Raw genomic sequence first — 23,350 nt, 5'->3', positions numbered from 1 at the left:
GGAGGGAGAGGAGATGGGGCGTTGGCCATGGGAGGCGGGGCCGAGGGAGAGGCGCGTGCTTGGTTCCCGCGCTATGATAATTATGGCGGGAATAGAGAAGCAGGAAGGAGGGGGCGTCGCACGGTGCGAGCCGTGATCACGGGGGGAAGCCGAGGTCAGCCAGAGTTTGCTGACTTCTGGGAGCAACATGGGGGGAGTAATTACGCTAGCGGGGGGTCTAGCAGGGGGGGGGGGGGGGGGGGAGGGGGGAATTACTGGGTTGCTGCTGCTGGGGAAAGGGGGGAGTGGGTACGGGAAAGGATGGGCGGGGGGGCACCGTCTGGGAGAGATACAGCTGCGTGGGAACTGGGTGAGAAGCTGGAAAAAGATGATGGCTAACCGGCAAGGGGGGGGGGGGGTGGGAAGCCCCCCAACTCGGCTGATCACGTGGAACGTGAGGGGGCTTAACGGGCCGATAAAGAGGGCACGAGTACTCGCACACCTTAAGAAACTTAAAGCAGATGTGGTTATGCTACAGGAAACGCACCTGAAACTGATAGACCAGGTTAGGTTGCGCAAAGGATGGGTGGGGCAGGTGTTCCATTCGGGGCTGGATGCGAAAAACAGGGGGGTGGCTATATTAGTGGGGAAGCGGGTAATGTTCGAGGCGAAGACTATAGTGGCGGATAACGGGGGCAGATACGTGATGGTGAGTGGCAAATTACAGGGAGAGATGGTGGTTTTGGTAAACGTGTATGCCCCGAACTGGGACGATGCCAACTTTATGAGGCGAATGCTAGGACGCATCCCAGACCTAGAGACCGGAAAGCTGATAATGGGGGGAGACTTTAACACGGTGTTGGAACCAAGGCTGGATAGGTCGAAGTCCAGGACTGGTAGGAGGCCGGCAGCAGCCAAGGTGCTTAAGGATTTTATGGAGCAGATGGGAGGGGTGGACCCGTGGAGATTCAGTAGACCTAGGAGTAAGGAGTTCTCGTTTTTCTCCTATGTCCATAAAGTCTATTCACGCATAGACTTTTTTGTGTTGGGTAGGGCATTGATCCCGAGGGTGAGGGGAACGGAATATACGGCTATAGCCATTTCGGATCATGCCCCACACTGGGTAGACTTGGAGATAGGGGAGGAAACAAGAGGGCGCCCACCCTGGAGAATGGACATGGGACTAATGGCGGATGAGGGGGTGTGCCTAAGGGTGAGGGGATGCATTGAAAAGTACTTGGAACTCAATGACAATGGGGAGGTTCAGGTGGGAGTGGTCTGGGAGGCGTTGAAGGCGGTGGTTAGGGGGGAGCTGATATCAATAAGGACACATAAAGGGAAGCAGGAGAGTAAGGAACGGGAGCGGTTGCTGCAAGAACTTTTGAGGGTGGATAGACAATATGCGGAAGCACCGGAGGAGGGACTGTACAGGGAAAGGCAAAGGCTGCATGTGGAATTTGACTTGCTGACTACAGGCACTGCAGAGGCACAATGGAGGAAGGCGCAGGGTGTACAGTATGAATATGGAGAGAAGGCGAGCAGATTGCTGGCACACCAATTGAGGAAAGGGGGAGCAGCGAGGGAAATAGGGGGGGTGAGGGACGAGGAAGGAGAGACGGAGCGGGGAGCGGAGAGAGTGAACGAAGTGTTCAAGACATTTTATAAAAAATTGTATGAAGCTCAACCCCCGGATGGGAGGGAGAGAATGATGGATTTTTTGGATCGGCTGGAAATTCCCAAGGTGGAAGAGCAGGAAAGGGTAGGACTGGGAGCACAGATCACGGTAGAAGAAGTGGTGAAAGGAATTAGGAACATGCAGACGGGAAAGGCCCCGGGACCGGACGGATTCCCAGTTGAATTTTACAGAAAATATTTGGACTTGCTCGCCCCGCTACTGACGAGGACCTTTAACGAGGCAAAGGAAAGGGGACAACTGCCCCCGACTATGTCAGAAGCAACGATATCGCTTCTCTTAAAGAAGGAAAAGGATCCGCTACAATGCGGGTCCTACAGACCAATTTCCCTCCTCAATGTGGATGCCAAGGTCCTGGCCAAGGTAATGGCAATGAGAATAGAGGAATGTGTCCCGGGGGTGGTTCATGAGGACCAAACTGGGTTTGTGAAGGGGAGACAGCTGAACACGAATATACGGAGGCTGTTAGGGGTAATGATGATGGCCCCACCAGAGGGTGAAACGGAGATAGTAGTGGCGATGGATGCAGAGAAAGCATTTGATAGAGTGGAATGGGATTATCTGTGGGAGGTGTTGAGGAGATTTGGGTTTGGAGAGGGGTATGTTAGATGGGTGCAGCTGTTGTATAGGGCCCCAGTGGCGAGTGTGGTCACGAATGGACGGGGATCGGCATATTTTCGGCTCCATAGAGGGACAAGGCAGGGATGTCCTCTGTCCCCATTACTGTTTGCACTGGCGATTGAGCCCCTGGCGATAGCGCTGAGAGGTTCCAAGAGATGGAGGGGAATACTTAGGGGAGGAGAAGAACACCGGGTATCTTTATATGCAGATGATCTGCTACTATATGTGGCGGATCCAGCGGAGGGGATGCCAGAAATAATGCGGATACTTGGGGAGTTTGGGGATTTTTCAGGGTATAAATTGAACATGGGGAAGAGTGAGCTGTTTGTGGTGCATCCAGGGGAGCAGAGTAGAGAAATAGAAGACCTACCGTTGAGGAAGGTAACAAGAGACTTTCGTTACCTGGGGATCCAGATAGCTAAGAATTGGGGCACATTGCACAGGCTAAATTTAACGCGGTTGGTGGAACAGATGGAGGAAGATTTCAAGAGATGGGATATGGTAGCATTGTCAATGGCAGGGAGGGTGCAGGCGGTTAAGATGGTGGTCCTCCCGAGATTCCTCTTTGTGTTTCAGTGCCTCCCGGTGGTGATCACGAAGGCTTTTTTCAAAAGGATAGAAAAGAGTATCATGGGTTTTGTTTGGGCCGGGAAGACTCCGAGAGTGAGGAAGGGATTCTTACAGCGTAGTAGGGATAGGGGGGGGCTGGCACTACCGAGCCTAAGTGAGTATTATTGGGCCGCTAATATTTCAATGGTGAGTAAGTGGATGGGAGAGGAGGAAGGAGCGGCGTGGAAGAGATTAGAGAGGGCGTCCTGTAGGGGGACCAGCCTGCAGGCTATGGTGACAGCCCCATTGCCGTTCTCACCAAGGAACTATACCACGAGTCCGGTGGTGGTAGCTACACTGAAGATTTGGGGACAGTGGAGACGACATAGGGGAAAGACCGGAGCATTGGGGGGGTCCCCGATAAGAAACAACCATAGGTTTGCCCCGGGGGGAATGGATGGGGGATATGGAATGTGGCAAAGAGCAGGTATAACGCAATTGAAAGATCTATTTGTGGATGGGAAGTTCGCGAGTCTGGGGGCGCTGACTGAGAAATATGGGTTGCCCCAAGGGAATGCATTCAGGTACATGCAATTGAGGGCTTTTGCGAGGCAACAGGTGAGGGAATTCCCGCAGCTCCCGACACAAGAGGTGCAGGACAGAGTCATCTCGAAGAAATGGGTGGGGGACGGTAAGGTGTCGGATATATATAGGGAAATGAGGGATGAAGGGGAGACTATGGTGGACGAACTAAAAAGGGAAATGGGAAGAAGAGCTAGGGGAGGAGATCGAGGAGGGGCTGTGGGCAGATGCCCTAAACAGGGTAAACTCGTCGTCCTCGTGCGCCAGGCTAAGCCTGATTCAGTTTAAGGTATTACACAGGGCACATATGACAGGAACACGGCTCAGTAAATTTTTTGGGGTGGAGGATAGGTGTGCGAGGTGCTCGAGAAGCCCAGCGAATCATACCCATATGTTTTGGTCATGCCCGGCACTACAGGGGTTTTGGATGGGGGTGACAAAGGTGCTTTCGAAAGTAGTAGGAGTCCGGGTCGAACCAAGCTGGGGGTTGGCTATATTTGGGGTTGCACAAGAGCCGGGAGTGCAGGAGGCGAGAGAGGCCGATGTTTTGGCCTTTGCGTCCCTAGTAGCCCGGCGCAGGATATTGCTAATGTGGAAAGAAGCCAAGCCCCCGGGGGTGGAGACCTGGATAAATGATATGGCGGGGTTCATAAAGTTAGAGCGGATTAAGTTCGTCCTAAGGGGGTCGGCTCAAGGGTTTACCAGGCGGTGGCAACCGTTCGTCGAATATCTTGCGGAAAGATAGATGGGGGAAAAAAGAAGGCAGCAGCAGCAGCCAAGGACTTGGGGGGGGGGGGGGGGGGGTGGCCTGAGACAAGGCAGTTGCCAATTAGGGCTAGTTTTTATTTTTGTTATTTAATATTTATTTATTTGTTGTTGTTTTCTTTTGTTCTTGTTTAAATAAAAAAGGTAATTATTATCTGTATTGTTATAATGTTGTGTAAAGGATGCACAATGTACTGTGTTGGTTGACCAAAAATTTTCAATAAAATATTATTTAAAAAAAAGAAAGAAATTACAACATTCATTTTCCAACCACAGAACCTCCAGGTGCCACAAAATACTGGTAATTCTCCAGGAATTGAAGTGACACATTGTTACGCTAGACTAGAGCAGTGTTTTTTAAACTTCCTTTTTCCGGGACCCACTTTTACCAGCCGGCTGACTTTCGCGACCACGCCGGCCGACCTTGGCGATCCACCATTTTTGCTTAGCTTTAATGCAACAGGTGAGCCTTCTTGGTCCTCACGATCTCATTCCAATCAGATTCACAGGAGGAGGGGGAAATGCGCATATCAGTTGCATCTTTGTGAGAACAAAAGTCTAACCTGGCACATGTAGGTCATTGTGAAGGGCAATAGCAACAAAATGCTCGTTTTACTCAGCACTGGATACTCCTTAGAGAAGCTACTCCAGAATGCTGACAGCCTCATGGACTTGTGGTATGTTTTTAATGTGCTGTCACTGGTGAGGCACAAAAGTTCAGTCTCTTCATTTAGAGTCAGCTGTAAGTTAATAATTGACTCTGGGGTCTCAAACTCAAAAGGACTTTTTGCTCACCTCGTCTGTTTCAAAATCTGAAACTTCTGCTCTGGAAAGTAGCAACACAAACTTGATCAGCGCAGCCAGATGTGACTGAATAAGGCTCGCCAGTCTATTGACAGCTTCCTTACTAATACTGTTTTCTTCGATGTGTCGTAGCAGTGTGGGGAACATGTAGTAGTTTTGGCTTTGTATTCGCACTTGCCAACTTGCAATGACTTTCGGAAAGCATCTATTTCTTCACAGTTCTGAAAGCAATCACCATCCTTCCCTTACAATTGGAGGTTCAGCTTGTTTAGAATTAAAAAGATGTTTGCAAGCTAAGATATTTAGCATCCAACTCTCATTTGCTAGTCCTTCCCTGCATAGAACATACATGGGCTTTGCATTCTGATTTGTATTGGCACAATTGATAAAGTCATACTTCAAGAAATCATCTTTATTCTACTTCGATCCTGATTTGAGTTCTGCTTAATGGGTTGTTCACTAGAGGCCCTGGAGTTCTAGATACAGCTCACACCATCACTGCTTGGTTCTGCCATGGATTCTACCCCAGAGAAGGTGAGAGGTGTTTGAGACCTTCTATCGTGGGTTGTAGGGGTCAGGGCTCCGGAGGAGGATGAAGCAATTTTTGGATGGGTTGATCTTCGCAGAGGTGGAGCAGTACACAATCTCCTTGATCCTGAACAAGGACAAGGATCCCGTAGATTGTATCAGCCTATTTTGCCTACCTGGGGTGATCTTGGGAGGAGCTGACTGGATTTATTAAGGGCCGGCAGTTGTCGGCCAATATTAAGAGGCTGCTAAATGTGGTGTTATCGCCCTCCTTAGGGACCGAGCCGGAGGTGATTATTTCAATTAATTTGGCGAAGAGTTGAGTTGGGGTACCTCTTAGAGATCGTTGGGCAGTTTGGCTTCGGAACAAAATTTATTTAATGGATGAGGCATTTGTACAAATCCCCCCACAGCGAGTGTACGTACTAACGCCCTAAACTTGTGTTATTTCCAACTGAACTGGGGTACATGACAGGGCTGTCCATTGTTCCACTATTGTTTGCCTTAACGATTATGCCGCTGGCTATTGCTTTGTGGTTATCCACCAGGTGGACGGGGATAGATCATGTTGGGAGGGAGCACAGAGCGTCCTTATATGCGGACGATTTGTTACTATATGTTACAGACCTACTCTCCAATATGCGGGAGGTAATGGAGTTCCTCAAGAAGTTTGGCTCCTTTTCAGGGTACAAGCAGAATCTGGGCAAGAGTGAATATTTCTGGTGAACCCCCAGGGAGGGGAGCTGTTCAGGGGAGGCTGCCGTTTTGTCCGGCCAAGGTTAGCTCTGTACCTGGGAATCCGGGTAGCCCATGACTGTGCCACGGTCCATAAACTTAATTTTTCTAGTCTGGAGGGGGTGAAGGCCGATTTGGGAAGGTGGGATGCCTTCCCTCTGACCTTAGCAGGAAGGCTACAGACGGTAAAGATGAATATTCTCCTGTGGTTTTTGTTTTTATTCCAGAGTCTCCCAGTCTTTCTTCCCAAGTCTTTCTTTTGCAGGGTTAATAAACTGATATCTACTTTTGTTTGGGCTGGTAAAACTCCTTGGGTTCATATGATGGTTTTGCAAAGGGATACCAAATCTGTTGTTCTACTATGGGGTGGCAATTATTGACAAGATGTGGGGGTAGTTCAAGGATCCAAACACTGTATGAGGGCGGGCGAAGGAGGTGTCATGCATAGGGTCGAGTTTGAGGGCCCTGGTTATTGGTGTTCTCCTGCTACATTCTCTTCGAGCGCAGTGGTGATAACTACTTTGAGAATTTGTAATCAGTTTAGGCAACATTTTAAACTGGGTTGCAGGTCACTGCTGGCTCCGATTTACAGGATCAAAGATTTGTGCTGTCTGGCTTAGGTTCATCATTCAGGGCATGGGAGAGGGAGGGGTTGGAGAGGTTTAGGGAAATATTTCTGGAAGGAATCTTCGCCAGCCTAGAAAAGATGATAGAGAAATTCCAGTTCCCAAGAGTGAGTGTATTAAGGTAAGCCATTTTGTACACAAGGAGCTCTCTTAGTTTCCCCTGGCACCATCGTCTTCGCTTATGGACAGGGTCCTGTCTTTGGCAGAGTTAGGAGAGGGTAAGATTTTGGATGTCTATAGATAGATGTTGGCGATGGAGCAGACATCATTTGAGGAAGTAAAGAGGAAGTGGGAGGGTGAGCTGGGTTTGGTATTTGTGGGGGCTGTGTGGAATGAGGCTCTTCACAGGGTCAACGTCACATCCTTATGTGCGAGGTTAAGCCTGATCCTGTTCAAGGTGGTGCAAAGGGCACATACGAGTGGAATCGTCTCAGGGGAGGAGATAGGTGTGAGCTGTGTTCTAGGGGCAGGCGAATCACACGCATATGTTTTGGACTTGCCCCAAGCTAGTTCATTTGTGAGTCTCCTTTTCTGATACAATGTCAGGGGTTTTGGGCGTTCAGTTGGAGTCGTGCTCGTTAGTGGCCATTGGAGTTTTGGACTCAGACAGGATGCTGCAGACAGGGAAAAGAGGGCAGATGTCCTAGCTTTTGCCTCGCTAATAGCCCAGAGGAGAGTTCTATTTGGGTGGAGGTCTCCAGTGCCCAAGGCCTCGGCTTGGTTGGAGGTCCTGATGGAATTTTTGAACGTTAAAGATCAAGTATACCATGGAGGGGGTCGGTGGAAGGGTTCTACTGGAGCTGGCATGCTTAATTTACTTTTCCAGGGAGCTAGTTACCATCAGCTGTTTGTGGGGCAGGGGAGAAGGGCTTGGGTTTTTATTTTGATTAAGGTTTTGCTTTCTTTATGGGGGTGAGGGGGAATTGGGTGGATGTTGTTCATGTTATAATGAAAATCTTGTCTTAATAAAAAAAAGTTTAAAAAAGACGATGCTTTATTTAGAAGTACAGAATAGTACAAATAAAATACATCTTTCAAGAGTTGTGTTTTCTATTTTATTTTATTGCCCCTCATCAAATTTCTACACTCCCTTCCTGAAGGCATAATCTCCCTGCTGGGTTACACTTTGCTACCTCATTCAGAACATTATTCACACAAGATTCAACAGCAGGTATCGGCTGGCTGCTTTGCCAAAGGTTTCAATGCCAACAAAGCTAAAGTGGCAATATTGTTTGGGAATCCTGAGTCTATGCTGTACTGTCTCATGTGTTCTAAAGCTAGACACAGAGGTTGTTTCCCATGGCTGGGGAATGGCAGGGCACAGACTTATGTTATGGGGCTTGTCATTTACAACTGAGATGAAGGGAACTTTCTTCAAGTGAATCTTACCAATTCTCTACCTCAAAGAGGCTTGCGGATGCTCCATCTTTGAGTATATTTAAGGAAGAGATAGATAGATTTTTGATATCAGGGAATCATGAATATGAGGAGCAGGCGGAAAAATGTAATGGAGGCAGATCAGCCATGATCCTACCAAATGGTGGAGCAGGCGGAGACTTATGGTCTACTTCTGCTCCTATTTCTTGTGTCTTTAAAATAGCCCGACACTTCCTGTTCAAATTCAAATGCGACTAACAGTTTCTTGAGTAAGTAGGAAGAGGCAACTGGTGTCTGCCTGCATGCCACCCTCACCCCCTCCCCAAATTTGACCAGGGAAGAATATAAGGGAAGAGTAGAACTTATTAATTGATCTGGAGAGCCTCATCTAGCCAAAGTGCTTCATTTCAAATCCACCCCCCCCCACCACCACTGGGGAAGGGCTGTAATTTAGTATGTAGCCCATATGCAAGGACAGTTGAGAAGATCAATCGTGCATAGAAACCCTTAATTCTAGTTAAATTTTTTAATGGGGTTACAAGAGCACATTTGGTCAAAAATTCAAACCTAAGGGCAGCACGGTGCCCCAGTGGTTAGCACTGCTGTCTATGGCGCTGAGGACCTGGGTTCACTGTCTGTGTGGAGTTTGCACATTCTCCCCGTGTTTGCGTGGGTTTCACCCCCACAACCCAAAGATGTGCAGGGTAGGTGGATTGGCCACACTAAATTGCCCCTTAATTGGAAAAAAAATAATTGGGTACACTAAATTTATTTTAAAAAAAGAAATTCAAACCTAAAGCAAAAAAAGTCATTGGAATATTTTCTTTTCTTCAATTAATTTCAATTATTAATTATTCCATAAATCCTTTTCAACATCTGCCCAAAAAAGGATCTTCTCCACAAAATGCAAACAGAATGTCTAAGCTGTAAGACAACACAGTAAATTATCAAGACCATGAAATGTGTTGTATAGGTTACAAAGAACAAGTGGGTGGATGAATTTTTCCTTGACTTTCCTTTTTAACCAATTCTTAGATTTAAATTTGACAATATTTCAGTAAATCCCTCATAATGCTGTAACAAATTATTTGCTTCTCTTCCATTCTCATCCTTACATTATGATCACTGTTTTTAGACGACCGTATGAGGTTGTTAATGCCATATCTTCCTCACTTGAATAGATTTTTCAGGCTTGCTGATATGCCAACGTCATTTCTCAAAACACAGGCAACTGACTGGTTTCAGGTGTACTATCCAATTATCTGCAAATCTGGAAGCCTTGGAGCCATCCATGGCTCTAAGTTCAACCTCCAGTGTCACTCAAGCAGAGGTGCACAAGTATTGCATTCTAAATATGAACCAAGATTTCAAGTCCATCATTGCCAAGACCACCTTCTCTCATCCCTTCCTCCTCCCGCCCAGTGCAAATAACGCTCAGCCACACCTTCACCACAAAGATGGGGATTCTCCAAAAGCTTTTCCCCACACCACAAACCTCTGCTAATTCAAAACTTTGCTGTCCCAGGATTCAGTGCACAAAATTCTACAATGTGACCTGATCATTGTCCATCTGTGCTGGGCTCTTCTCCTTCAGTGAATAGATTTTAACATCCTCATTTTAACTTTCAAATCCATCCATAACCCCTCTCCAACCCGTTTGGGAAATTTCTGCAGCTACATGTCCCAACCCATAATCTGGTAGGGACACTAGATTACAATTGTTCTTTTCCTCATCTCAAAAAGCCATGAAAGGTAAACCCTTCACAGCCATTGTGCTTCTGCCTTCTGAATTTATCTACCAAAATCTTTCCACCTTGCTGCTTCTCCATCTTCCTTCAAGCCTCCTAAAAGCCTTCATCTCATTCATCTTATTTTTTGTCTCCTCTCCTGCTCAGTTTAACCTTAATAATTAATCTGATTTTTTAAAAAGCTTGAATGCTTAATTAGTGCAGGCGTACTTTTCAGATCTAATTTTGGCTTACTTCTTAAATGCACTGACACAATATTTGAAAATAATTTCAACAAGTGGATTGAAAGGCTGGCTGACCTTCCTCTATTTTTTTTGGTGTAGGCAAGCACATGCAGGATCCAGGGAGTTAATCTTTGGCTACCACGTATCAATAGCTTGCATAGCATAGCAAATTCTACCGTGCATCAGAAGCATGTTCACGAAGACGAAGAACACACTGCCGCCAAACAGTAATTGGAAAGATCTTAAAATAATACTTACTATAAAGCTTTGCTTTGTACAAATATTTTGAAGAAAAAATGCAGATTGATTTAATACCAGCTCTGCACCATCACAGTTGATTAATAGTGCAAACAAAGGTGCACCCAAAAGGATGCCTTTTGTGTTTCAAAACACCCTTGTATATAAAGTGGATTACAATCCATTAAAAATAATACGTTTGACAAATTACTAACTTTTTTCCTACTAATCCTAAAAAGTTTGGTCAACCAATTCTAATTGAATGCAATTGATTTCTCCTTTCTGCCCCTTTTGGCAGTTCATTTCGTTATGCAGAAGCAAAAATCAAGTTATTTTTAAAACTGATATAACTCCTTTCCAGTTGCGAACACGTGTTTCCAAGCAACAAAAGTACAATATCATTTTAAATCCATCTTGAAATTGCAAACTGCTTACCTTCACAAGATGTATCCGATTGCAACTGGACACTTGTCTGTACATACAAAACTGATGTCTATTGTTTCTGCTATTTCTGAAATGCATATTTGAAACAATGGACACTGCTAACTCCATTTTCTTTCAGGGGCAAAATAAAACTGTTCAGGGGCAAAAATGGCATACGCTGCAAATGACTGGCCCAAAGATTAACTGAAACAAAGTGGTGTTTTTATGCAATCACTCAAACACATTCTTGGGACTTCACATTGTGGGAGGTGGCTTGGTGGGATAGCACCAAGGTAGCAGCGTTGAGCATGAGGCCCATCATCTCTGAGCATGTTGCCCTGGCTTTCATTCACCACTGTATTAATAAACACTGCTAGGCCGATTGAAGAGCCAATAGGAAGAATGTTTTGTATTCTCCACCTCTAGTTCACATGTTCAAAACATTGGACAAGTTAAGCCCTAGATGTGGTTCAGAAGAGTAAAGCACAATTTTTTATATTCTGAAAGTATTTCCATTTCTGGTGCAGTATCCTTGTTGCCATCAACAAATCGATAATGCAAAGCCACCTTTAATGAACCCAAACAAAAGAATTAATCTGCACAATCAAGAAACATATCAGTTAATGATTTACTTGGGTTAACTTGTCTTTCTTATATTGGACTCCAGAATAATGAAGGGCTATTTGTTATTTTATTAATATAATACAGAATATAATCTTTATTAGTGTCACAAGTAGGCTTACATTAACACTGCAATGAAGTTACTGTGAAATTACACATCATTCAAAGCAGATCATTGTAATTTTACATGACTATGCCAACTACAAGTCAATTTTTAGTTCAAGAGCAGTGCTTCCACAAGTCTTCTGGCATTTATTCCTCCTCTCTCTCCAATTCTAGGAATGAGAGTGAGTTACAAAAATATTTCTGGGAGAACGCTCCTGTTATGTCACAGAGGGTCCTGTGCAATAAGCCAACTCCTTTAGAAGAAAAATAAGTTGAATAACTTCAACTGTATATCTTGCATGCAACTGCCCATGACATTGCATTTTTATTCATTCTTTGCATTATTAGATAGCAAATTTAAAACAGTTGAGGAGAAACTACTTCCCCCAAAGAGTTGTGAATCTGTGGAATTCGCAACTCCAGAGTGCAGTGGATGGTGGGGACAATGAGTAAATTTAAGGAGGAGTTACAGATCTTTAATTGGTAATGGATTGAAGGATGATGGAGAACGGGCAAGACAGTGGAAGTTAAGACCAGGATGAGATCAACCATGATTGAATGGCGGAGCACACTTGATGGGCCAAATGGCCTAATTCTGCTCCTATATCTTAGAAACTTATTAGAAGTCAATTCAAGCAGTTACCCAGAAGGCATGAACAAAGCAAATCAGTCAAAAAGCAGCATCTAACACCAGGAAAATATCTTTCAAATTCTTATTTGAAAACAAAAGAATGAAAAATTACTCTAAAAATGTCTTGACACATGGGTCCTTCATCAGCATTCAATGCGCGTGTCATTTTCCTCCCACTGATGTTGCAGGATGCTAACTTTAAAACATGACATGAAGTAAATATTGAAAAAAACTCCAGGTTATTTTTCCAAAAACTAGTTACTTAACTACACCTAATTAAAAAAAGACTAAAAATATTTAATTTACTTGAGTGAATAGTTCGGATTGAATTGAGTGGAAGTTTATATATCTCCAGTTTGCAAACCAAGTTCCCCCTACAGTTAACAACAGTATCCATTATTGCTTTTTAAAATAACGTGCATCATAATATGCATGTCATTCAACTGCCAGGCAATGGCCATCACCAACAATACATCGCCCTGGACATTCAGTAATTACCAAAATTACCAATAGGGAATGCCCTATTGGTAATAACATTAACTAGAATTTGAATGAACCAGCTAAACAAACTCTGCAGCTACAAAAGGTCAAAAACAGGGAAGCCTGTGGTGAGTCACTCTCACCCAACTTCCCAAACCCGTCCATTAGCTACAACACTCAAGTCAGGAATGTGATGGAATACTTTCCACTTGAACATAGTGCAAAAGGAGGCCATTCGGCCCATCGAGTCTGCACCGACCCACTAAGCCCTCACTTCCACCCTATCCCCCTAACCCAATAACCCCTCCTAACCTTTTTTGGACACTAAGGGCAATTTAGCATGGCCAATCCACCTAATCTGCACATCTTTGGACTGTGGGAGGAAACCGGAGCACCTGGAGGAAACCCACGCAGACACAGGGAGAACGTGCAGACTCCGCACAGACAGTGACCCAGCAGGGAATCGAACCTGGGATCCTGGCGCTGTGAGGCCACAGTGCTAACCACTATGCTACCGTGCACTGGATGAACGTTGTTCCAACAACACTCCAAAAGCTTAACACGATCCAGGATAAAGTAGCCCTGATTGGCACCCCATCCACCATCTGCAAGTTTCTCTTAAGTCTCACATCAACCCGATATGGAAATATATCGCCGTTCCTTCACTGGGAGTCAAAGACATAGAAATCCCCTCCCTGTGCCTGCATCAATTCCACAAGATTCAGAGCAGTTCAAGATGGCAGCTCACCATAATCTTCTCTAGAGCAATTAGAAATGGACAATAAACACTGGTCTTGCCAGATATGCTCACATCCCATGAAAAAATAAAAATACATACCGAATAGACAAAGGAAGGGAATTACAACTGAAAGTAATATTGGTGGCAACTGTTGGTTTACCAACATGCTGCAACCCAGAGGGGAACTTGGGACTTGCAAATTTATATCACTAGTTAATCACCAGACTAAAGGGGAAGAAGGGGAGAGACTTGAAAATGATAAAACAAATTTATAACTGACCACTGGGCTCTCAACAATTAACGCATGAAGAAACCTAATTAGTAATTAGGACAATAATTAAATATAGAATACCTTTCACATCAACATAAAGACTGCTTTGTGGTCTTGCGACTGCAGGAATTGACAAAGCAAAATAAAATAATCCTTCTCCAAGATCCTGATTAGGGTACATATATGAAGAGGTCAAGTGCTGCAGAACTCAGGAGCCTAACCAAATTGATTAGAATACTACAGGAACGAACAATAACTTAGTCAAAAGGTCAATGCATTAATCATCAATGAAAATACAGAAATGTATCACCAGCCTTTTACCTAATGAGTGCTGATATCTTTTTCTGCTTTCATGGAACAACTAGATACTTGAGGTCCAACCATCATTAACCTCTGAAGCAGCAAACATGTAAATAGCATATTTCCATTTAGACCTTGTAACTCAAAATTTCACAGTAAAAATCTAACTTTATATGTTATGCTATTTCCAAGATTATCAAGCCTTTGGAAGGATTTATTTTACTGGCAATACCGCACATTTAACCAGTTTATCCTTTCAGTACCCTGCACAATACATTCACAGATCAAACACCTATTTCATACAGAAAAATAAAAGAGTTTTCCAAAAACAACCACAGGAGAAAAAAAAAGTTGTTTTTAAAATCTGCCCAAAACGCCACAACCATCATCCAAGATATTAGCACTCCTAATTCTGGCGTCTTGAGCAGTCCCAATTTTAATTGCTCCGCTATTGCTGGCTGTGCCTTCAGCGGCCTAGGTAATAAACTTTGGAACCCCTTCTCAGCCTCTCGATCTTGCTTTTCTTCTTTAAGACACTCCTCAAAACCTACCTCTTCGATCCAAATTTCAGTCATCTGCCCCAATAATACTCAGGTGGCTCAGTGTCTTATTTTGTTTTGTAACATTTTACGAAGTGTATTGGGACATTTTAATACATAAAAGGCGTGATACTGTTGTTAAAGTTCAGTAAGTTCTGCTGTCCTGGAGAACAGAATTGGAAAGTTTAGCCGAGTGGGAAATGTGTTAATTATCTATTCATTTCCTACAATATTTTTAAACTCTTCCTGTTTGTAAAGGAAATGAGTGAGTGTGCCCCCGAAGCATCTCTTGCAATGCAGCAGAGATCTTTGGCATTATATGCCCAATTAGTCTAATTTGATGGAGTGTGTAATATATATGAAAATATATTACTTTCCACATTACAAGATCTGCTTCACTCCTCGTGCACATTGAAGCCAGAACAAAGTAATAATTAAAAAGCTTGCAGATTGCATGAAAGGAAGGAGAAATACGTAGCCAGAAAATCACAACAACAGCCAGATTGCTCGGACAGCCCTCAAGGTCACCTAACGGGACATTCTTCACACATGCATCTAGAAAAAAGATGCCCACAGGTCATTCAATGCTGGTCAGCATGGCAGGGAAATTTAGCCCAAATGAGTTCTCACAGCAAGAAAAATGAAGCTGATTACTCCAGAATAGATCATTTTCCAACTTTTATTTACATGTCTTTCTTTTCTGGGCTAAACAGAGTTGTACGTGGGCAACCTTGCATTTACAAGTTCATGCTTAAACAGTAAGTAGACATTTCATCCTTCCCCTGGTATTTATACTTCAGAACACTTTATATAGAATATATGAACTGCATCTTCTTAAAAAACAGTTTGGGTACATAAAAACTGCAACTGTCTGCAGTTCTAACTGTTCTTTCTGTACTACTAGAAAAGCCAGAAAAATATAGAATATAGAACATAGTGCAGAAGGAGGCCATTCGGCCCATCGAGTCTACCCTGACCCACTTAACGCTCACTTCCACCCTATCCCTGTAACCCAACAACCCCTCCTAACCTTTTTGGTCACGCAGGGCAATTTATCATGACCAATCCACCTAACCTGCACGTCTTTGGACTGTGTGAGGAAACCGGAGCACCCGGAGGAAACCCACGCAGACGCAGGGAGAACGTGCAGACTCAGCACAGACAGTGACCCAGTGGGGAATCGAACCTGGGACCCTGGTGCTGTGAAGCCACAGTGCTAGCCACTTGTGCTACTGTGCTGCCCCAAATATCCTCTTCAACGAAAGGTATGTATGTGACCATTAACTAAACAATAACAAAAAGAAAGTGCAAAAAGAGGCCGAAGGGCTTTTGAACTCCCTTACACTTAAAATCTCAAAGAATGCCCAATTTCTTCTCATTGTTATTTCTATGTATCATGCTTCATTGACCATGCAAGAAATGGAGCATGGCCACCCACTTTACATTTCTGCCATTTTGTTCTTCACCTGGTTCCCAGCAAACTTACCAATTCCTATGGGGAGACTACCTGACCTTTGCTTAGTGGATGTTGTTCTAACTTCCTATCACTCATATACAAGCATATCAATGTGATAGGTACCATAGGATTTTGTTCTCTTTATACATCTACAAATATTTAAAGGACACCTTTAAGCTTTCAAATCTTATACTCATGTGATCCTGTGATCCGAAAGGAAGTTAAAAGTTGATTAGTTCAAGAAAATACACCCTTTAAAACTATATTTACTCTACAAATCCAGAAGCGAGAATAGCTGAGACACTCCTGCATTCACACTTTACTCACATGCAAGAGAGTTGGAGACCATGAACTGTGCCGAAGATGTTTCACCATCGAAATGTGTCGACCAAGGCTGCGATGAACACTGCAGCACTCATCACAAACTAGCACTCCACGGTTAATTGACGCCCAACCTGGATCTGTGCAAATTACAATATGCAATTAGTGGATACATACTTCTCCAATTGAGTTGAAGTTTTTAAACAAAGTAAAAATAAGTTTAATCTTTGCTGATCTTGTGCAAAGTACAATATGCAATTAGTGGATACATACTGCTTCAATCGAGTTGCAGTTTTTAAACAAAGTAAAAATAAAAGTTTAATCTTTGCTGAGCTCGTGAAACTGAAATAGGTTTACAGCAGGAAGAGTAATTTACAGGATTACATGCATGATAATCATTAGAAACAGTAAACAGAGCTAAGCAACCCCACAATCAAATTGAAGCTCTACAAGTCCTGCCACATCCTGTCAAGAATGTTGGTGGACAACTGAACAATTAATTGAGGAAGCTCTATGAGTAGCACCATTGCCAAATCTCTCACCATAACACCCTGGACATCAGCAATGACTAGAAAATTACCTGGATAGGCTGTATAAATACTGTGGCTACAAAAACAAGTAAAAGCTGGGTATCCTGAAGCAAGTGACACAACTGACTCACCAAAGCCTTTCCACTGTTGACAAGGCACAAGTCAGTTGTGTGATAGAATATTACCAACCTACCTGGATTAGTGTAGCTCTAACAACATTACGAAGCTTGACACCATTCAGACAAAGCAGTCAGCTTCATTGCACGCTATCTATCACCTTAACATTCTTTCCACCATTGGTGCACCGTGGTAGCATTTTGTACCATTTACAAAATACATTCCAACAACTTGCCAAGTTTTCTTCTACAGCACCTCGCTAATCATAGAACCATAGAATTTACAGTGCAGAAGGAGGCCCTGCAACCTCTACTACTCGGAAAAACAAAGGCAGAGACTTCCACTTGCAAGTACCCTCCAAGTCACACACCTTCCTGAATTGGCAATATATTGATACGTCTGTGTCAGTGCTGGGTCAAAATCTTGGAACACCCTTCCGAACAGGACTACATAAGAACATAAGAAACAGGAGTAGACCATAATGCCCTTTGAGCTTACTCTGTCCTCAAAATGGTCATGGCTGATCTTCCACCTCGATTCCACGTTCCCTGATCTTTTGGTTCCCTGAGACAAAAATACTGTCATCTCAGCGAAGGATGGATAAACCTCTGTATAAAGGATTCCAAAGATTCGCAACTGGGGCAAATTGAATTCAATCTGGATAAGTGTGAGGTATGTACTTGGCAGGACAAAGGTGGCAAGGGAATACATGATGAATGGTAGACCCAGAGGATCAGAGGAACCTTGGTGTCCCTTAAGGTAGAAAGGCTGGTGAATAAAGTGGTAAAGAAAGCATATTGTTTACTTACTTTTATTAGCTGAGGCATAGTTAAGATCAGGGAGGTTATGCTGGAACGGTGTAAAATGTTGGTCAGGCCACAGGAGTGTTGTGTATATTTCTAGAATCCACATTATAGGAGGGATGTGATGGCACTGGAAAGGGTGCAGAGGAGATTTACCAGGATGTTGACTGGGCTGGAGAGTTTTAGCTATGAAGAGCGATGCATAGGCTAGGGTTGTTTTCCTTGGAGCAGAGGAGACTGAAGGGGGACATGATTGAGACGTATAAAATTATGAGGGGCATAGATAAAGTAGACAGGAAGAAATCTTTTCCCTTGGTGGAGGGATTTATAACCAGGGAGCACATAGATTTACGGTAAGGGACAGGCGGTTTCGAGGGGTTGAGGGGAAAAATCTTTTCACCCAGAGGGTGGCGGGAATCTGGAACGCACTGCCTGAAAGGATGGTGAAAGCAGAGACCCTCACAACACTTGAGAAGTATTTAGATGTGCACTTGTGATGCTAAGAGATACAAAACTATGGGCCAAGTGCTGGAAAATATGATTAGAATAATCACTCTTATTATTCCCTCGATTTCTGATATGTAATTTGTGTCTTCTATGGTGAAGGCAGACAAAGATTTGTTCGGTGTCTCTGTTGTAGAAGCAACTTCACCATGTGGATTGCAGCAACTCATCATCATCAAGGGTGGAAGCAGACTTTCAAAAATAATTTGGATATTGTCAGAAGAGAAAATTATTTGCAAGGATACAGGGAATGGTTGATTTTGACCAGCACAGGCAGGATGGGCTGAAGAGCCTTTTCTGTGCTGTAGACCTCAATGACTCTATCCAAGTGGGCAGCATGGTAGCAGTGGTTAGCACGGTTGTTTCACAGCACCAGGGACCCGGATTCGATTCCCGGCTTGGGCCACTGTCTGTGTGAAGTGTGCACGTTCTCCGCGTGTCTGCGTGAATTTCTTCTGGGTGCTCCAGTTTCCTTCCACAAGTTCTGAAAGACGTGCTTGTTAGGTGAATTGGGCATTCTGAATTCTCCCTCTGTGTTCCCGAACAGGCACCATAGTGTGGCGACTAGGGAATTTTCACAGTAACTTCATTGCAGTGTTAATGTAAGCCTACTGGTGACACTAATAAAGATTATCCTAACGCATTACCACCAACTCAAAGAGCCATAATGCTTTCATTTGGCACCTTTGACTAAGGCCTTTTAGAAATCCAAGTAGCATTTATTAGTTCCCCTTTATTTACCTGACTAATTATATCAGCAAAAAACCCCAATAAATTTGTCAAACATTATTCTGCTTTGTAAATTCATGTTGACGCTGTCTGATCATATTTTGGTTTCCTAAGTACATTGTTAAAGATTTTCTTAATAACAAATCCCAACACTTAGCAAATGATGCCAGGCTAATTGTGCCATGTACATCCCAGTTTTCGCTGTTCCATAGAAAATTTATCATAGAGTTGATCATCATATGCCAGTCCACAAAGAGCTACCAAACCCAATTCCACTGGATCTGGAGGCCCGTGTCCCCCCTTTGCTGAATAGCAGTGCGACATTAAGTATTATTCTAACCTCTGAATCTTAGGAATTTTGGAAAATCATAACTACATCAGCTGCCTCTTTTAGAACCCTAGGGTGTAGGCCATCAGATCCTTGGGATTTGTCAGTTTTTAGTCCTTCAAGTTAACTTAAATACTTTTTCGCTGTTGATATGAATTTCTTAAAAGAGCCTCACTCTTATTATCCCCTCGATTTCTGATATGTAATTTGTGACTTCTATGGTGACGGCAGACAAAGATTTGTTTGGTGTCTCTGTTGTAGAAGCAACTTCACCATGTGGATTGCAGCAACTCATCACCATCAAAGGTGGAGGCAGACTTTCAAAAAGAATTTGGATATTGTCTGAAGAGAAAATTATTTGCAAGGATACAGGGAATGGGCAGTGGAATGGGGCTAGCTGAGTAACCCTTGAAGAGTTGGCACGGAGACGATGAACCAAATGGCCTCCTTCTATACTGTTACCATTCTAGGATTCTCAAGGGCAACTTTGGATGGGGCACAGACTTTGTCAGCAACTCCTCCATGCTACAGAATGAAGAGGAATAGGAAGAGGTAAAACAAAGATAAATAGAATTACATACAAGCAAGGCAAAAACAATTTGCCCAAGACTATTCATGGCATAACTTTCTTGAAGCAGAATCGCCTCTGACTTAGCATTTGCAATGTCATTTTTGTTTGAATAAATGATACGCCTTGAAGAAAAATCAACAGTCATTGTTATCCAGGGTACAAGTTTTTTCAGATTAACCTCTCCTGCCCACTTTGGGTGCCGCACATGGGCAGTCAGTCATACGTAAATACTGCAAAACTGGTCATAAAGCTAGGGAACAAATTTCACCTTTGCGGCTGATCGGCAGCCATTTAAAAAAATTAACATCCAAAACATAGAAACAAAAGCAAGACTGGACCATAGAGTCTGGTCTGTCATTCATCAAGATCAAAACTGAACTTAAGGAGCTCTAACAACATAAGGAAATTGGTCTACATAGATCCTTAGTCTTGACATCAGTAAAGGCCATATAAGTTAGTACTCTTGTACCTATTCAGCTTGTGGAAAGATCACCTCATGCAAAAAAGAATGACTCATCAAACAAATTCAAAAGGGAATTTGATCAATTTCAAATCCGACAGATTTAACACAAGGTTTAAGGTTGGATAATACAGCCTGATGAAAGGTCATGCTGCCCAAGTGACCATCACCACTGGTCTCCCATTATGACAGATGAAACTGCAGAATTAACTCCCAGGATCAACAAGAGCCCTTGTGAAACACATAAATGGTGACTTTCTGCTCTTTGATTGAATTTCAACTACAAAACGACCCACTTCAATTTAATGGCTGGACAAACTGTTAATTACCAGCACAGGGATCGAAGCAGAGACCAGAAGGTAGAGCTACAAGTATAAACTGCATTCCTAAAATTTATCACAGCTGCAAGAAATTGAATATCTTTAGAACAGATGGTGCTGGTAAAAATTGATAGAATTAATTGCTTTACGTCACAAATGTAAATCAAAAGGAAAAAGATGATTGCAATGCAACTGTGGAACACAGATTTACAGCATTTCCTGAATTTCAATAAGGTCTTTAAAGAGGCTCTCAATATTGCAATATATTTTGTAAGAAAATAGTATAATGCATTGAAGTTTTCAAATCAGCCAAGTTCTGTCATACTGATTGGAGGTTGTGCGAGGGTGGTGGTGGAATGGGGAAGAGGAGAGGAAAATAAATAAGTGGATAAGTCATCAGTCCACCTTCACCCATCCTAGCAGCCAGGTCAAGAACTTGGTTTCAGCCAAGCTATCAGTTTATTTTGCTCCTTATCTTTGGAGTCTCATCTCACCCTGCATTATGGGTTTAGCCTTTGGCAGTCAGTTTAAATCTAAAATAACGTCAAGATATATAACGTATTCATGGCTTCAGCTTTTCGGAGTACAAACCCCAGAGGTCTGTTACTGCATTCCTGAAGTGAACTGCAATTTCAATTATTTGCCACATGGGGGCTGCAAACATTTACAAAAATTCGCTCCAGGGTCACAATACTAAACTATCAAACATTCTGCACACCCTTGAATGACCATCCTCAGATTTCTAACTAAGCAAATCTGTAATCGCCAAACGAAGAACAGCCCTATTTGTAGCAGTTTGTACTGAATCAATATAAATCACAGCTAATTAATCCTCACACCTGGGACAACTAGATCTAACCTGAAATTTTCCAGCAGAAGTTGCTCGAGAGTCCAGCAACTTCAAAGACGGTCTTCCTTCCAGCAAGCTTGTGTGATTAATTAAAACATTTGGGGTTAGCCCATGTTAAATGTAGAATTAAAGCGAAACTGGCCCATTTCCCATAACAAATAATGATTTTCAACAACTATTCTGCATGGAAATACAATCAAAGTCTGGATATCAGACTTGGGCTGTCTCATTCATCTTTTAATCCAAATTTGCGCCGACCTATTATGTGATGGACGAAGATCACCTGCACTATTCAGAGACGCGGTATTCCATCCGCCAGACCCCAACCCATTCACTTAAACTATCCAAATCCCTCTGCACTTTTTGCTTGCCACGATCAACATCCTAGGGGTTACCGTGGATCAGAAACAGAACTGGATCAACCATATAAATATTGTGACTACAATATCAGAGGATGAGAATTATGCAGCAAAAAGCTCATCTCCTGGCTCCCTAGGCCTGTCTAAGACACAAGTCAGGAATGTAATGGAATACTCTACTTGCCTGAATGAGTGCAGCTCCAACAACACAAGACGCTCAACACTATCCAGGAAAAAGCAACCTGCTTGATTGGAACCCCATCCACCACTACAACAGCCACACCCTTCACCACCAGCAGCCGTGTGCACCATCTACAAGATGCACTGCTACAACTCACCAAGGTTCTTTAGGTAGCATCGTCCAAACCTGCAACCTCTACCATTGAGAAGGACAAGGGCAGAATATGCATAGTAACACCACAACCTGCAAACTACCCTCCAAGCTACACACCATCCTGACTTGGAGCTATAATCACCATTCCTTCCCCGTTGCTGGATCAAAATCCTGGAACTCCCACCCAAACAGCACAATACCACATGGACTGCAGCAGTTCGAGAGAGCTCACCATCACATTCTCAAGGCCCATTAAAAATGGATAATGAAAATGCTGGTATAGCCAACGATGCCCACATCCCAAAGACTAGCCCCCTCCCCCACCACCACTCCTGCCACTAAAGAAACCCACAAAACCCCACTTATTCCCCATTTGCTGGAGGAACAAAATTAAAAATAATTGCTTTGTTTGAAACTGCTGATAGGGAGAACAATAGTGTAGATTAATTAGGTTCCAATGATGAGAAGAAATTGAAAGGAAAGAATTGCTTCATCATTAAAAGATATTTACAAAGATTTAGCTTAGTTCTTAAAGTGGAAGATTTATTATACTGTATTATAATAACACATATTAAGGTTGTAAAATGTGGATGGTGGACATGTAAGTATTAACAAAGTACTGGAGAAAGTGGGAAATGTGTTGAGACTGGGAATCAGAAAAAAAAAACTTCAGCTGCTTGTACAACCCCCAGTAGAGGGAAGAAAGATCAGTTATATTCTTCTCAAAGCTTGTTGTTCAACATTGCAGCACAGGTAGAAGAGTTCCCAAGTCATGGTGCCTCGAGCGAGTCAGGACCTGGGAATGATCCTGGCTCGAGATGATTTACCAAGTGCAGGAGAGGATGAAAACCCAGGCTGAAAGAAAACTCGCTTTCAACCCTCACTTTCATATGAATTCCACTGATGTCAACTCGGAGTGTGCATCACCAGAGTCGAAGGTTAATTAAACCCAACTCCTTAGTCGGCCCCAATCCCTTCTCCACCCCTAGTCTGTCCCTCTTATTTCTGCTTAAATTAAAAGGCAAAACAGGTTTCAATAGTCTGCTGCTTAGCACTTGCACTTTTTAAAATGGAAATTCTTATTAGTTACT

At 43.3% G+C, this 23,350-nt stretch overlaps 1 protein-coding gene across 10 annotated transcripts in view; it reads right to left on the bottom strand.

Annotated features, from left to right (window-relative positions):
• Positions 1–23,350, bottom strand: part of git1 (G protein-coupled receptor kinase interacting ArfGAP 1) — a 252,390-nt gene that overhangs the window by 129,837 nt on the left and 99,203 nt on the right. For all 10 annotated transcript variants that reach the window (XR_011933692.1, XR_011933693.1, XR_011933694.1 and 7 more), the window contains exon 2: positions 16,361–16,494. Coding sequence is in view for 7 of the 10 variants with exons in the window: in XM_072469628.1 (XP_072325729.1) it covers positions 16,361–16,494 (134 nt within the window). In the remaining 3 variants the exon portion in view is untranslated. The remainder of the gene's footprint in view (positions 1–16,360; positions 16,495–23,350) is intronic.

Source organism: Scyliorhinus torazame, chromosome 12 (assembly GCF_047496885.1).
Source record: "Scyliorhinus torazame isolate Kashiwa2021f chromosome 12, sScyTor2.1, whole genome shotgun sequence".
Classification (NCBI taxonomy): domain Eukaryota; kingdom Metazoa; phylum Chordata; class Chondrichthyes; order Carcharhiniformes; family Scyliorhinidae; genus Scyliorhinus; species Scyliorhinus torazame.
The sequence above is the reverse complement of the archived record's forward strand: the minus strand, read 5'-3'. Positions and strand labels throughout refer to the sequence as shown.